The 14,607-nt window shown below is 42.1% G+C and overlaps 1 protein-coding gene across 8 annotated transcripts in view; it reads left to right on the top strand.

Moving 5' to 3' along the window:
• MAP3K8 (mitogen-activated protein kinase kinase kinase 8) overlaps positions 1-13,910 on the top strand; it is a 68,992-nt gene extending 55,082 nt beyond the window's left edge. For 7 of the 8 annotated variants that reach the window (XM_058436576.1, XM_058436579.1, XM_058436578.1 and 4 more), the window contains 5 exons: positions 2,220-2,481; positions 3,598-3,704; positions 10,158-10,310; positions 11,326-11,572; positions 12,783-13,846. In XM_058436576.1, the coding sequence (XP_058292559.1) occupies positions 2,220-2,481; positions 3,598-3,704; positions 10,158-10,310; positions 11,326-11,572; positions 12,783-12,913 (900 nt within the window). In that variant the 3' untranslated portion in view covers positions 12,914-13,846. Of the gene's footprint in view, positions 1-2,219; positions 2,482-3,597; positions 3,705-10,157; positions 10,311-11,325; positions 11,573-12,782 lie in introns of all 8 variants that reach the window. The other variant, XM_032144326.2, reaches the window with a different exon arrangement.
• The last annotated feature ends 697 nt before the right edge of the window (positions 13,911-14,607 follow it).

The raw sequence follows: 14,607 nt of genomic DNA, 5'->3' as shown, positions 1-14,607 counted from the left end.
GTGCAAGCTCCGCCTCCCGGGTTCATGCCATTCTCCTGCCTCAGCCTCTCCGAGTAGCTGGGACTACAGGCGCCCGCCACCACGCCCGGCTAATTTTTTTGTATTTTCAGTAGAGACGGGGTTTCATCGTGTTAGCCAGGATGGTCTTGATCTCCTGACCTCGTGATCCGCCCGCCTCGGCCTCCCAAAGTGCTGGAATTACAAGCGTGAGCCACCGCACGCGGCCAAGTAGAAGCAATTCTACGTGCTTCTCCTTTCATTCCGCCCACTGCGGAGGGGGCCAGGCAGAGGCAGAAACTGGGAAGGAGGTAGCCTTTTCAGGAAGGCAGATTTAAAGGGCTGAATTTAAATACATCAATGATTGAAAAGACGCTATCCCTTTTTTTTTAATTTTAATTTTTTTTATTATTATTTTTTGAGACAGAGTCTTGCTCTGTTGTCCAGGCTGGAGTGCAGTGTCGGGGTCTCGGTTCACTACAACCTCCACCTCCTGGGTTCAAACGATTCTCCTGCATCAGCCTCCCGAGTAACTGGGATTACAGGCATCCGCCACCATACCCAGCTAATTTTTTGTATTTTTAGTAGAGACGGGGTTTCACCATGTTGGCCAGGCTGGTCTCGAACTCCTGACTATGAGTGATCCACCTGCCTAGCCTTCCAAAGTGCTGGGATTACAGGCATGAGCCACTGCGCCCGGCTCCTATCCCTTCTTATTAAACAATAACTGCCAAGGTGCCACTACTTTGGAAAACTGTATCTACATAAGTTGAGCATTCACACCCCCTATGGCTCAACAATTCCTCTCCTGTAGGTGCACTCACTCCACAGAGACCTGTCCACGTGGCCACCAAAAACTAAAAGCTATGTGCTAGCATGTTCATATCTGCACTATTTGTAAGGGTCCCAAACTAGAAACTTCCAAAATGCTGAAATGGGATATATTTACATAGTGAAATTCTGGATAGTAAAAAGAATAAATGATTTACAACTATAATAATGTGGATTAATCTCATAACCATTATGTTGAGCCCAAATAGCCAGACATGAAATGAGATCTACTGTATGAGATCCCATTTATATAAAGGAACAAAACAGGCAAAACAAAATCTATGCTACTGGATGTCAGGATGGTGGGTACCCCTGGAGGGTAGCGACTGGAAGGGGCCGAGAGGGGGGCTTCTTGAATGCTAGTAGACAGCTGTGTGTTTTTCTGGTTTGTTTTTCTTTTTGAGATGGAGTCTAGCTCTGTCGCCCAGGCTGGAGTGTAGTGGTGCAATCCCGGCTCACCTCAACCTCTGTCTCCCGGGTTCAAGCAATTCTTCTGCCTCAGCCTCCCAAGTACCTGGGATTACAGGCACTCGCCCCCACGCCTGGCCTGACGTGGTTTTTCATTTTGATTTAGATGTTACATTTGTACGTTCAATTGGTAATTCATTGAGTTGGACCCATCATTTTTACCCTTTTTTGTATGTCTGTTTTGCTTTAATTAAATTTTCAAAAAGTACAACAAAATAAAATACACTCACTTTTGATTTAACAAAAAATAAAATAAATAATTGCCAAATATTATGTCTTGGTTTCTCTTATTGTAATAAGAGAGTAGCTGGGATTGCAGGCATGCACAACCAGTGCCTGGCTAATTTTTGTATTTTTTGTAGAAACGGGGTTTTGACATGTTGGCCAGGCTGGTCTCGAACTCCTGGCCTCAAGTGATCTGCCTGCGTTGGCCTCCCAAAGTGTTGGGATTATAGGCATGAGCCACCGTGCCTAGCCCCAGTGCTTATTTTAAATACACTGCTATAATAGAGTATGAACTGTGGCAACAAACACTTCATATTATCTCACAACCAACTGAAATATTGAAAATACAACCTAAAATCTAGGTACCATAGATACTGTTGTTTAATAGGTGGGAAATTATCTCTTTTTTGATTCATTCATAATTTTAAAACTTTGGATGGATTTCTGACTTCTAAATGAAAAGAATAACTCATTATTTTGTTTTTTATTTTCTTGTTCTGAATTTTATACTTAAAGCTAACATAGTTAAAGGCAGATCTGAGGTGAACACGATTGTAACTGGGCAGTCCATTTTCACACAGGGCAGAGTATTCTTGAGGGCATTTATTTGCCTTTTGTTGTTTGCATTGACCTATATTATATATTTTTAAGGTGACTTTGGGGTTATTTAGAATCTTGCTCATATTTTTGTGTTCTAGATCCCAGTAGATCAATTTAAGCCATCTGATGTGGAAATCCAGGCTTGCTTCCGGCACGAGAACATCGCAGAGCTGTATGGCGCAGTCCTGTGGGGTGAAACCGTCCATCTGTTTATGGAAGCAGGCGAGGGAGGGTCTGTTCTGGAGAAATTGGAGAGCTGTGGACCAATGAGAGAATTTGAAATTATTTGGGTGACAAAGCATGTTCTCAAGGGACTTGATTTTCTACACTCAAAGAAAGTGATCCATCATGATATTAAACGTAAGTATCTTTGGACGTATACCTTTTTGGCTCAAGGAGGCTAGTTATTCAGGAGACAAACAAGCTCCTTCCTGCAATCTGAAGACCCTCCATGGAGGGTGGAAAACTCCCTCAGAGCACCGTCCATCTTCCTTCTCCAGACACATATCTTAGAATCACGCGGGGTTACTAGAGCTTTCAAAGTCATAAGGAAAGATTACTTTCAACAGTTGTTGAAAGGTTATAGCTACATACCTGTTAGGTACTGGTCTGCTAAAAAGGCTTTTAAAATTGCAATTTAGGCTGGGCGCGGTGGCTCACGCCTGTAATCTCAGCACTTTGGGATGCTGTGGCAAGTGGATCACCTGAGGTCAGGAACTGGAGACCAGCCTGGCCAATGTGGTGAAACCCCCTCTACTAAAAATACAAAAAAAAAAAAAAAAAAAAAATAGCTGGGCGTGGTGATAGGTGGCTGGTAATCCCAGCTACTTGGGAGGCTGAGGCAGGCGAATCATTTGAATCTGGGAGGCAGAGGTTGCAGTGAGCCGAGATGGTGCACTCCAGCCTGGGTGATAAGAGCAAAACACCGTCTCAAAAAAAAAAAAAAAAAAGCAATTTACTTAAAAACATACAAACACAGAGACAAGTATTTTTGAGAAACAAATACCTTTTTCATTTTGTATACCAATGTAACAATAATCCATTAAACGCACCTTCGCTAACTGTTTTCTAGGAGTCTGATATGATGAGGAAATAGGTAAACCTTTAATAGCCAGTACTAAACTAGAGTGGTACAACTTTTACTGAGAAAAAAATGGGTATTTTACTTTTCTGTTTTGGAAAAGTGGCTTGACAACAGTATGCTTATGTCTTAGAGTTTGAACTCTAAGTTCTTGAACATTATTAATGGCTACCATCATTCATACTGACATTGGCTGAATTCTTGATGGATCCCAAGTGATTCTCACCTAAACTCTGAGATTCATTCTCCTCTTCTGAATATAATACACCCATCTCACTAGAGGAAGCATTTCAGTCTTTTCTGATTGGAGATTCATTATTGTTTTAGATAATGTTTTCATTTGACTTATGAGTATATAAAAAATTTTGTCTTAAAAAAATTTCCTCTCATTTTAGCTAGCAACATTGTTTTCATGTCCACAAAAGCTGTTTTGGTGGATTTTGGCCTAAGTGTTCAAATGACCGAAGATGTCTATTTTCCTAAGGACCTCAGAGGAACAGAGGTAATTATATTCACATGAGAAGGGTTACTATTTTATTAAGAATAAAAAGGAAAAAATGTTCTAGAATTATCGTGGGAATGAAGGACAAAGAAGGGGAAGAAACCCATTGCATTTAATCATTATTATCCTTGGAACACATTTAATGAGCACTTGCTCTGTGTCAAATACTAAGTTTAGCACTTGATTTTTTATTTTATTTTTTGCTAAGTTATTTATAATACATAATAGTATTTGTAATATAATATACATGTTGATATATATAATATAGAACATTTGTAAACAATGTAATGTCAAAATAGATCATATTGGCCAGGTGTGGTGGCTCATGCCTATAATCCCAGTGCTTTGGGAGGCTGAGGTGGGAGGACCAATTGAGCCCAGGACTTTGAGACAAGCTTAGGCATCATAGCAAGACCCCATCTCTATAAAAAAAAAATTAGTTCAGGCCGGGCACGGTGGCTCAAACCTGTCATCCCAGCACTTTGGGAGGCTGAGATGGGCGGATCTCCTGAGGTCGGGAGTTCGAGACAAGCCTGACCAACATGGAGAAACCCCGTCTCTACTAAAAATACAAAATTAGCCAGGCATGGTGGTGGACACCTGTAATCCCAGCTACTCGGGAGGCTGAGGGAGGAGAATCATTTGAACTCGGGAGGCAGAGGTTGAGGTGAGCCGAGATCGCGCCATTGCACCCCAGCCTGGGCAACAAGAGTGAAACTCCATCTCAAAAAAAAAAAATTAGCTCGGTGTGGTGGTACACGCCTGTAGTCCCAGGTAGTTGGGAGGCTGAGGTAGGAGGATTGCTTGAGCCCAGGAGTTCAAGGCTGCAATGAGCCATGCAGGAGTTCAAGGCTGCAATGAGCCAATGTCAGCATGGATGACAGAACAAGATGTTGTTTCAAAAAAAAAAAAAGCCCCCCAAAATAGATCATGTCCACAGTTCAGCTTTATTTTGTGTGGTTTTGTTTTTGTGACAGAGTCTTGCTCTGTCGCCCAGGCTGTACGGCCATGGTGCATGATCTCAGCTCACTGTAATCTCCACCTCCTGGGTTCAAGCGCTTCTTAGTCTCCTGAGTAGTTGAGATTACAGGCATGTGCCACCACATCCAGCTAATTTTTTTTTTTTTCAGTAGAGATGCAGGTATCACTGTGTTGGCCAGGCTGATCGTGAACTGTTGGCCTCAAGTGATCCTCCCGCCTTCAGCCTCCCAAAGTGCTGGGACTACAGGTGTGATCCCCCGTGTCTGGCCCACAGTTCAGCTTTAATAATAATTATAGAATTATAGTTAACTTTATAATAAGTTTAGCACTTAAAAAGCAGTATGTTATTTAATCCTTACAACAACCCAGTTGTTGTAAATACTATTATTGTAAGCAGATACTATTGTTATTCTCATTTTACAATAAAGGAAATAAGTTTGCAGAGATTAAAATAAAGTGTCCAGAGTCACTCAGCGACAGACCCTGGATTGAACCCAGTTCTTTCTAAGTCTAACTCTAAGGTCTAACTGCTACATAACTTTTAAAAATTATAATACTATATACATTATTAAAATATATTACTGATATAACTAATATCACCTGAGTTTTGGCTCAATGACAGTCTTAATTATGGTCATTAATATTTATGAGGACTCTAAAGGCCTCTCTTTGAGCCTAGGAATCCTATAATAAACCTCAAGTAGTGAGCATAAATGTATCTTATTTAAAGATGTAAAATAGCACTCATGTTTAACTGATCTGTGAAGCAAAAAATGACCCAGAAAAGCCTTTCTTTCCTGACTGTAAATGAGATTCTGAAAAATGCATTCGCAGGCTTCCAAATAATATATTTAACATTGACATCATTAGGCTGACTGGTTGATTCAATTAGCAAGTGTCCATTGAGCATCTGCTATGTGGCAGGTTCTTATGAGCACCAACGAGGAAGCATGAGACAAGGCAATGAGGAGCAAGCCTTAGTGGTACTCCAGCAATCCTCACTCTTTGGTGGGAGGACTTACTTTAAATTACCTGAATTATTAAAAGAGCAACTGTTTAGGGATGGGCGTGGTGTTCTCACGCCTGTAATCCCAACCCTTTGAAAAGCCAAGGAGGTGGGGGTGGTTTGCTTGAGCCTGGGGGTTTGAGACCAGCCTGGGCAATATAGTGAGACCTCATCTCTTTTGAAAAAAAAAAAAGAAAAAAAGAAAGAAGGAAGGGAGGGAGAGAGAGAAGGAAGGAAGGAAGGAAGGAAAGAAGGAAGGAAGGAAGGAGAAAAAGAAAGGAAGGAAAGGAAGGAAGGAAGGAAAAAGAAGGAAGGAAAGAAAGAGAGAGAAAGAAAAAGAAAGAAAGAAAGAAAGAGAAAGAAAGAAAGCAGGCACAACAGTTTAGTTCACAATTGATTGTGATGGACACAAGATTGGATGCAAGCAGGAAGGTAAATGGGTGTAAAAGCTGCCTCCTTGGCCCCTCACCACTACCGAGGGAAGCTTCACTGCCTGAGCCACTCAGCCCCATGCCCTTCCCTTTGCTGGAAGTGCCCACAGGAAATAGAGAGAGGGTCTTTGGCTGCACCTCTATGTCAGGGTTACCAGGTCAGTCTTGGTGTTCAATCAGATGACAACCCTTAGTCTAGTCTAGCTAGTATATGTGTTGCACTGAACTGGATTGCAGCAACAAAAAAATTACCTTCCTTTCAAACCAAGATTCTTCCAGCCTGGGCAACATAGTGAGACCCCATCACTACAAAAAGTAAACAAACAAACAAACAAAAACTTTACTTTTTGTAAAAATGGCATGGTGGTGCATGGCTGTAGGCCCAGCTACTCAAGAGACTGAGGTGGGAGGATTGCTTGAGCCCAGGATGAGGCTGCAGTGAGCTGTCATTATGCCACTGCACCCATAGCCTGGACAATAGAACAAGACCTTGTCCTAAAAAAAAAAAAAAAAGATTCTGTAAGTCCTTTCTCAACTCTCTCAAAGCCAGCAGTCTCCGGGGCAACAGAAGACATCCTTGCTTTTGTGAATATTACTGAAGTTATTATTGAAAATACTCGAGCGAGGATTCTTGATGGTTGTCTTTGAGCAGAACAATATTCAGAAGGGAAGCTGTAATTTTTTTTTTTTTAAGAATGCTTTGTCCCCAGATCTTAAGAATACTTTACTAAAGTGTGAGATCTAATAAGACTTAATGCTTATGACATGTTTTCTTTGGAAAATGTTTCAGCATATTTGGCATTAGTCAGGAGTTCAGATATGTAATATTCCACCACCCTTTTTCCTGGAACCAGTTTGAAAAACAAACTATTTATGGTATTAAAGATGGAAAATACTTTTCTCTTCCTGGCAATGTGGTGAAGTTGAACATTTTGCAACATTGGAGAAAGAAGTGTTCTTTCTGGGGCTGTCTAGCAGAATGCATGGATATGAGATAATAACATATTTTACTTCTGAGTAGTATTTGGATCAGGTTATTTTTGGCAAATGCAAATTGCTTTTTGTGAAGTGCAAAACTGAGCCTTGGTGTTTATAAATATATACTCTCTTCTAATCAGCCTGCATTTAATATCTGCCTAGTACACACGAGTTGAAGTTTGATAATGAACAAAGTTGTGAAGTCACCAGTGAAACCTTTCAACAAGCTTGCTTTTACCCTTCCTACTTAAAGAGCCAGGAGATCTAATTAGTCAGTCAACTGTGCAGATTGGCTGATGTTAGAATTTGATCATGTGGCTACTGCACAGTCATAGACAATTTCTGATTTCTGCAGTATAGCTCCCAAATGCAAACCCTGGTTACCCCTGTTTGATTTCTCTCTCTAAGCATTGGTATTCAGAGCATTCTATGTAACCATGTAATACACATACAAGGTTAATCCAGCATATACAGAATCGACTGTTTTTGAGTTACAAGGTACAGAGAAAGAATACATAGTGAATGCGAATAACGAATCAGAATTACTTTTAGAACTTGGTCCTTTTTGAAAAATCCTTCTAAGTCTGCTTGGTTTTACCTTTGTAAGTTAACATATAATCATCACATGCACATATACGCACACACATGGTCTCTTTCCCTTTCTAATAAACATGTTGAGAGGTGAAGGGTTCGATCGCTGACACCAAGGTTTTCTCTTGCTGCAGTGCCCAGCCCCGAGGGTGCAGAACTCTCAGAGAGCCCTGTGTTGGTCCCACCAGGGCTGTTTCATGCCTTCTAATCAGCCAGAGTGCTTGAACATCATGCGCTGCTGCTCCCTGATCTAACTGGTAGTTGGTAGAGCTTGAGAAACAAGAGCTCTGAGCCAGGAAGCTCTGGGGTTTCTGCCTGAGGGGCAGCACCCAGGCCACCAGGCTTATAGATGTTCCATCCCCCCAGGCTGTCTAGGCGTGCAGTCACATAGAACCTGCAGAGCCACCTCTGCACAGCCCCTGTGGGCTACACCAGCAGTGGGCACTCCGCCCAATCCTTGCTTTATTGGCAGGGAGGAGGGGTACAGGAGAGAAGATAGGCATCCTGTATGGACAGTTAATAATACCCACTGCATTTCTTTTTCTTTTTTATTTGATTGTGGTAACAACACTTAGCATGAACTCTACCCTCTCAACACATTTTTAAGTATACAATACACTATTGTTGACTATAGGTACAATGTTGTGCATTAATTTTTTAACTTTGTGATATATTTAGTAGCAAAGTCCTTCTGGAAAGTCCTCTGGCTCTGCTGCAGGGAAAGCTTGAGAACAGGAGCTCAGTTTCAGCTGTTTGCTGAGAGCAAAAGGAAGCTGGCCCGGAAGTGGCTTGTAGGAAGGAGTTGAGCAGGGTTAGGGTGGGGAGACCGGGCAGTTTCTCTGGGTTTTGTAAGCTAGTTCTCTACTTACTTACCCTGAAATGTGTTCCGGAAACACTGACCTCCATTCTCTTATTCACGTGGCAGACAGTGTACAAGCTGTTTCAAGCGAAATATTGATAATTAGGATATTAACTACTATATGTCTGCACCAGCCATGAATACAAATCACTGGTCACCAGTGTTTGCTCTGTTCCTTTTTTAAAAAATGTTTAATTAAATTAGGTAACTAATTAATTTGTAAAGATGGGGGGTCTCCATCTTGTCCAGACTAGTCTCAAACTCCTGGGCTCAAGCAATCTTCCTGCCTCAGCCTTCCAAAGTGCTGAATTCAGTGGCTCACGCCTGTAATCCCCGTACTTTGGGAGGCTGAGGCAGGCGGATCACGAGGTCAGGAGTTCGAGACCAGCCTGGCCAACATGGTGAAACCCCATCTCTACTAAAAATACAAAAATTAGCCAGGCATGGTGGCACACGCCTGTAATCCCAGCCGGCTGGGAGGCCGAAGCAGGAGAATAGCTTGAACCCGGGAGGCAGAGGTTGCAGTGAGCCGAGATACGCACCATTGCATTCCAGCCTGGGTGACCGAGGGAGACCCCATCTCAAAAAAAAAAAAAAAAACAAAACTGAAGTGCTGAGATTATAGACGTGAGCCACCATGCCCCACCTCTCTTTGTTTCTTTCTTAAGTTTAGAAATAAATGCTTCTTAGAGAAACTATTTCTAAAACCAGCCCCGTTTATTCAGCATGGACTCATGAGACCAAATATAACTTATACAATGTTAATATGGCTGCATTTAATATTTAGTCACTGGGGTACATGGTAGGTAAAAATAACATAGTTTGTAAAAAGGGACTCTTTAGAATCACTTCTACAACATTACACTTTTTTTTAAGTTTTTCCCTTTCAAGAAATTTGTGTTAATACCGTATAGATTTCTATCGCCTTTTACCATTGCAGATATTTAGAAGGTTAGCAATGTAATGACAGATGAAGAAGTCTGTTTGTAGTTCACTTAAATATAAAAGGAATTGGCGTTTTAGTTGAAAACTTAGCTACACCTGATCAGTGTACTGCAGAACTTTGATGAGTGGGAGTCCCTGATATATTCCTGGTTCTAGGCTCTTTGCCGCCAGATCAACCAGAAAAAGGTGTTTTTTTGTTTCTTTTCTTTTTTTCTTTTTCTTTTTTTTTTTTGAGACGGAGTCTTGCTCTGTCTCCCAGGCTGGAGTGCAGTGGTGCGATCCTGGCTCACAGCAGCCTCCGCCTCCCGAGCTCAAGCGATTCTCCTTGCTTCAGCCTCCCAAGTAGATGGGATTACAGGTGCCCACCAGCATGCCCAGCTAATTTTTGTATTTTTAGTAGAGACCAGGCTGGTTTTGAACTCCTGACCTCAACTGATCCGCCCACCTCGGCTGGGATTATAGGTGTGAGCCACCGCGCCCGGCCAGGTGTTCTTCATCAGACTGCAGGGACACCTCCAGCAAGAGCTGCATGGTTCCTGGGGAATGCCTGCATTATTCTCCTAGTTTAAAGCAAATGAGCCAATTTCCAGAACTGGATTAGGGAAATGGAAACCCACACAAAGGAGGGGAATGAAGCTGAATGTTTCCCACTTCTTTTTCAGATTTACATGAGCCCAGAGGTCATCCTATGCAGGGGCCATTCAACCAAGGCAGACATCTACAGCCTGGGGGCCACGCTCATCCACATGCAGACGGGCACCCCGCCCTGGGTGAAGCGCTACCCTCGCTCAGCCTATCCCTCCTACCTGTACATAGTAAGTGGGGTTCAACCAGGGCTGGGGGCGGGGCGGGGGGTTGAGTTATGCGTCCCGCAGGCTGGGAGGGACTGCTCTGCCTTCTATACCACCCCCGTCTGAATGAGGCAATGGTGAAATGACAGGTAGCTACAAGTTCTTCCCATGTAGAAGCAAGCTCCATTCCTGCAAAGAAAACATAGCTATTTTAGTGGGAGCTTACTAAAATGTGCATTGGGCATAATTTATGCTATTCCATTGTATGTGTAACAATGCAATACTACTTAGTAGCATCAGAGTTGCATAAATATTTCAGCCAAGGAAGTTGTGTATGTTCTTTGAACACTTAAAACATTTTTTATTATTAATGTTCACACCAGCGTGGCTTGTAGTGGAACATGTAATTCCCATTTTACTGTTGATAAATTCAGGAGCAGACACTTCCCTGTTACTGCATAGTGACTTTTGGGCCACTGATTTGAAGCTGTCACTGACATTTAAACCTAGCACTTATCTTTTGCAACATTAAATCAGAAGATGGATTTAACCTGGTATCCTTTAGAAATTAAAGTGGGCCAGGCATGGTGTCTCACGCCTGTAATCTTAGCACTTTAGAAAGCCAGAGCAAAAGGATCTCTTGAGCCCAGAAATTCAAGACGAGCCCGGGCAACAAAGCAAGACCCCCATCTCTACAAAAAATAAGAAAATTAGCTAGGTGTGGTGGTGTATGGCCTGTGGTCCCAGCTGCATGGGAGGCTGAAGTGAGAGGATCACTTGAGCCCAGGACTTCGAGGCTACAGTGAGTTGTGTTCGTGCCACTGCACTCCAGCCTGGATGACAGGGCAGAGACCCTGTCTCAAAGAGAAAAGAGAAAAGAAATGAAAGGGAAGCTTGCTTGCTTAAGGGCATGAACTGCATTTGTTGCAGGGCATGTGGTGGAAAATGGATTACTTTCTAGGTCCTGTTACTAGCATGCTTTTGCTGTTGAGGGTGTATCTCCATGCCTTTGATGCTAAGAGAGCTGGTTTGTTGATAGATCCACAAGCAAGCGCCTCCACTGGAAGACATTGCAGATGACTGCAGTCCAGGGATGAGAGAGCTGATAGAAGCTGCCCTGGAGAGAAACCCCAATCACCGCCCAAGAGCCGCAGACCTACTAAAACACGAGGCCCTGAACCCGCCCAGAGAGGATCAGCCACGCTGTCAGAGTCTGGACTCTGCCCTCTTTGAGCGCAAGAGGCTGCTGAGTAGGAAGGAGCTGGAACTTCCTGAGAACATTGCTGGTAGGGACACCCTGCTGTGTGCCGCACACTTGCTTCCCTTCTCTTTCTGTCCACATCAAACCTCTGATGTAGTTCGTGAAAGCACTTGGAAAAAAAGGAAATGACTTCTTGAGTACCATACCTTGCTTGAGAAATTTCAGCAAGAATAACAGAAGCATGTTTTTTTTTTTTTAAATTGACTAATTTAGCACCAAATTATAACAGATTTTCAGCGCAAGTGTAGGTAGCACAGTCACTGGAAAATGCTTCTGACTTGCTTTTTTGCGACTTGCTTTTTTACAACTTTTGTCTTTGAAAACAGATTGAGCATGACAGTTTTGCAGTTGGTTCTGCTTAACTCACTTTTTTTTTCTTTTTTTTTTTTTTTTGAGACGGAGTCTTGCTCTGTTGCCTAGGCTGGAGTGCAGTGGCATGACCTCGGGTCACTGCAACCTCTGCCTCCCGAGTTCAAGTGATTCTCATACCTCAGCCTCCTGAGTAGCTGGGATTACAGGTGCCCACCACCATGTCTGGCTAATTTTTGTATTTTTAGTAGAGACAGGGTTTCACCATGTTGGCCAGGCTGGTCTCGATCTCCTGACCTCAGGCAATCCACCTGCCTCGGCCTCCCAAAGTGCAGGGATTACAGGCGTGAGCCACCCTGCCCAGCCTAACTCATTTATATTAAGCCACCACAGTCCTTGGTGGGGGAACATCATGGCACTGCCCTGCACAGATAAAATACTGAGTTTGAAGTCAACTTGCATTTCCATCTTCCTCGGCTTAAAATCTTGCCAGTTGTAAATTTTTCCCACTTAGGAAAGTCAGTATGCTTTCCAGGAGCATTGAATATGCATAAAGAGAGATTTCCATTTTTATTAAAAGTCTGTGGCATTCTTAATCCATTTAGGTCCAAAACCAGATGTCAAGCCTGGTGCTCTTGTTTATATTTCTTTGCTGCTTGTCTGACTTTTGTGTATTTAAAGAGAACAATCTGGCTGTTGGAAAAATATGCCAGGATTTCTAATTTCTTGTCTCCATTGACTCCTGTTTGAACTTTTTGTTCTATGTCATATTATGTGAACTTAGCCATAGTGTTCAAAGACCCATCTTTCACACTTAAAACACTGTTTTATTAGGCCCCAAAGGATTTATTTCACTGCAGGAGGAACAGGTATTTATCATTTGACACGTTTTCTTGTTACTTACTTTTTAATGTTTTCCTTTTCAGATTCTTCATGCACAGGAAGCACCGAGGAATCTGAGATGCTCAAGAGACAACGCTCTCTCTACATAGACCTCGGCGCTCTGGCTGGCTACTTCAATCTTGTTCGGGGACCACCAACGCTTGAATATGGCTGAAGGATGACATGTTTGCTCTAAATTAAGACAGCATTGATCTCCTGGAGGCTGGTTCTGCTGCCTCTACACAGGGGCCCTGTACAGTGACTGGTGCCATTTTCGAAGGAGCAGTGTGACCTCCCGTGACCCACGAATGTGCCTCCAAGTGGCCCTGTGTGTTTGACTCGTGAAGCTATTTGATATGCACCAGGTCTCAAGGTTCTCATTTCTCAGGTGATGTGATTCTAAGGAAGGAATTTGAGAGTTCACAGAAGGATCGTGTCTGCTGACTATTTCATTCACTGTGCACTTTGCTCAAAATTTTAAAAATACCAATCACAAGGATAATAGAGTAGCCTAAAATTACTATTCTTGGTTCTTATTTAAGTATGGAATATTCATTTTACTCCGAATAGCTGTTTTGTGTATATTGGTGTATATTATATAACTCTTTGAGCCTTTATTGGTAAATTCTGGTATACATTGAATACATTATAATTTGGGTGAATAGAACAACTTGAATATTGTAGCAATAAGCTGGACTAGTGTCTTAAAAATGGCTAACTGATGAATTAGAAGCCATCTGACAGCAGGCCACTAGTGACAGTTTCTTTTGTGTTCCTATGGAAACATTTTATACTGTACATGCTATGCTGAAGACATTCAAAACATGATGTTTTGAATGTGGATAAAACTGTGTAAACCACATAATTTTTGTACATCCCAAAGGATGAGAATGTGACCTTTAAGAAAAATGAAAACTTTTGTAAATTATTGATGATTTTGTAATTCTTATGACTAAATTTTCTTTTAAGCATTTGTATATTAAAATAGCATACTGTGTATGTTTTATATCAAATGCCTTCATGAATCTTTCATATATATATATATATGTAACATTGTAAAGTATGTGAGTAGTCTTATGTAAAGTATGTTTTTACATTACGCAAATAAAACCCAACACTTTTGTCCAATGTGATTGGTCAAATCAACTGAATAAATTCAGTATTTTGCCTTAGTTGTGAAGCCTGTGATTCTCAACTGGGACTGAGGATGGGCTGTAGGAGTTGAGATATAGATTGGAAGGAAATGTGTATGATAAAAAGGCAAAAAATACCAGGAGCTTTGCAAATTGTATTAATACGCTCCTTTTCAATTGCTCTTGTATGAAGCTATTGTCAGCTGGAATGGTTTGCATCCCCCTGGTACATTGAGGTAGAAAAAACAATTGTGGTTGTGCCTGTAATCCCAGCACTTTGGGACACTGAAGCGGGAAAACTGCCTGAGCCCGGGAGTTCAAGACCAGCCTGGCCAACGTGGTGAAATCCCGTCTCTACAAAAAATACAAAAATTTGCCAGGTGTGATGGTGCACGCCTGTAGTCCCAGCTACTCGGGAGGCTGAGGTGTGAGGATCACTTAAGCCTGGGAGGGGAAGGTTGCAGTGAGCCAAGATCATGCCACTGCACTCCAGCCTGGATAACAGAGGGAGGCCTTGTCCCCCCTAAAAATAAAATAATAATTGTGAGCCACTGGTTTAGGGTTATGTGGTTCTATTTTGCACCCTGTTTTTATACATTTATACTATCCTTGAATACACGCTTGCATACTCTTTGCCCATTGTTATGTGGCAAGCTAATAACTAGCCATTGTAGAAGGTGGCTTTAACTCACATATATCAACTCTAGTGAAAACTGTTGAATGGAAGTCTGTCATC

The sequence above is a fragment of the Hylobates moloch genome, unplaced genomic scaffold (assembly GCF_009828535.3).
Source record: "Hylobates moloch isolate HMO894 unplaced genomic scaffold, HMol_V3 SCAFFOLD_3, whole genome shotgun sequence".
NCBI lineage: Eukaryota > Metazoa > Chordata > Mammalia > Primates > Hylobatidae > Hylobates > Hylobates moloch.
The sequence above is the reverse complement of the archived record's forward strand: the minus strand, read 5'-3'. Positions and strand labels throughout refer to the sequence as shown.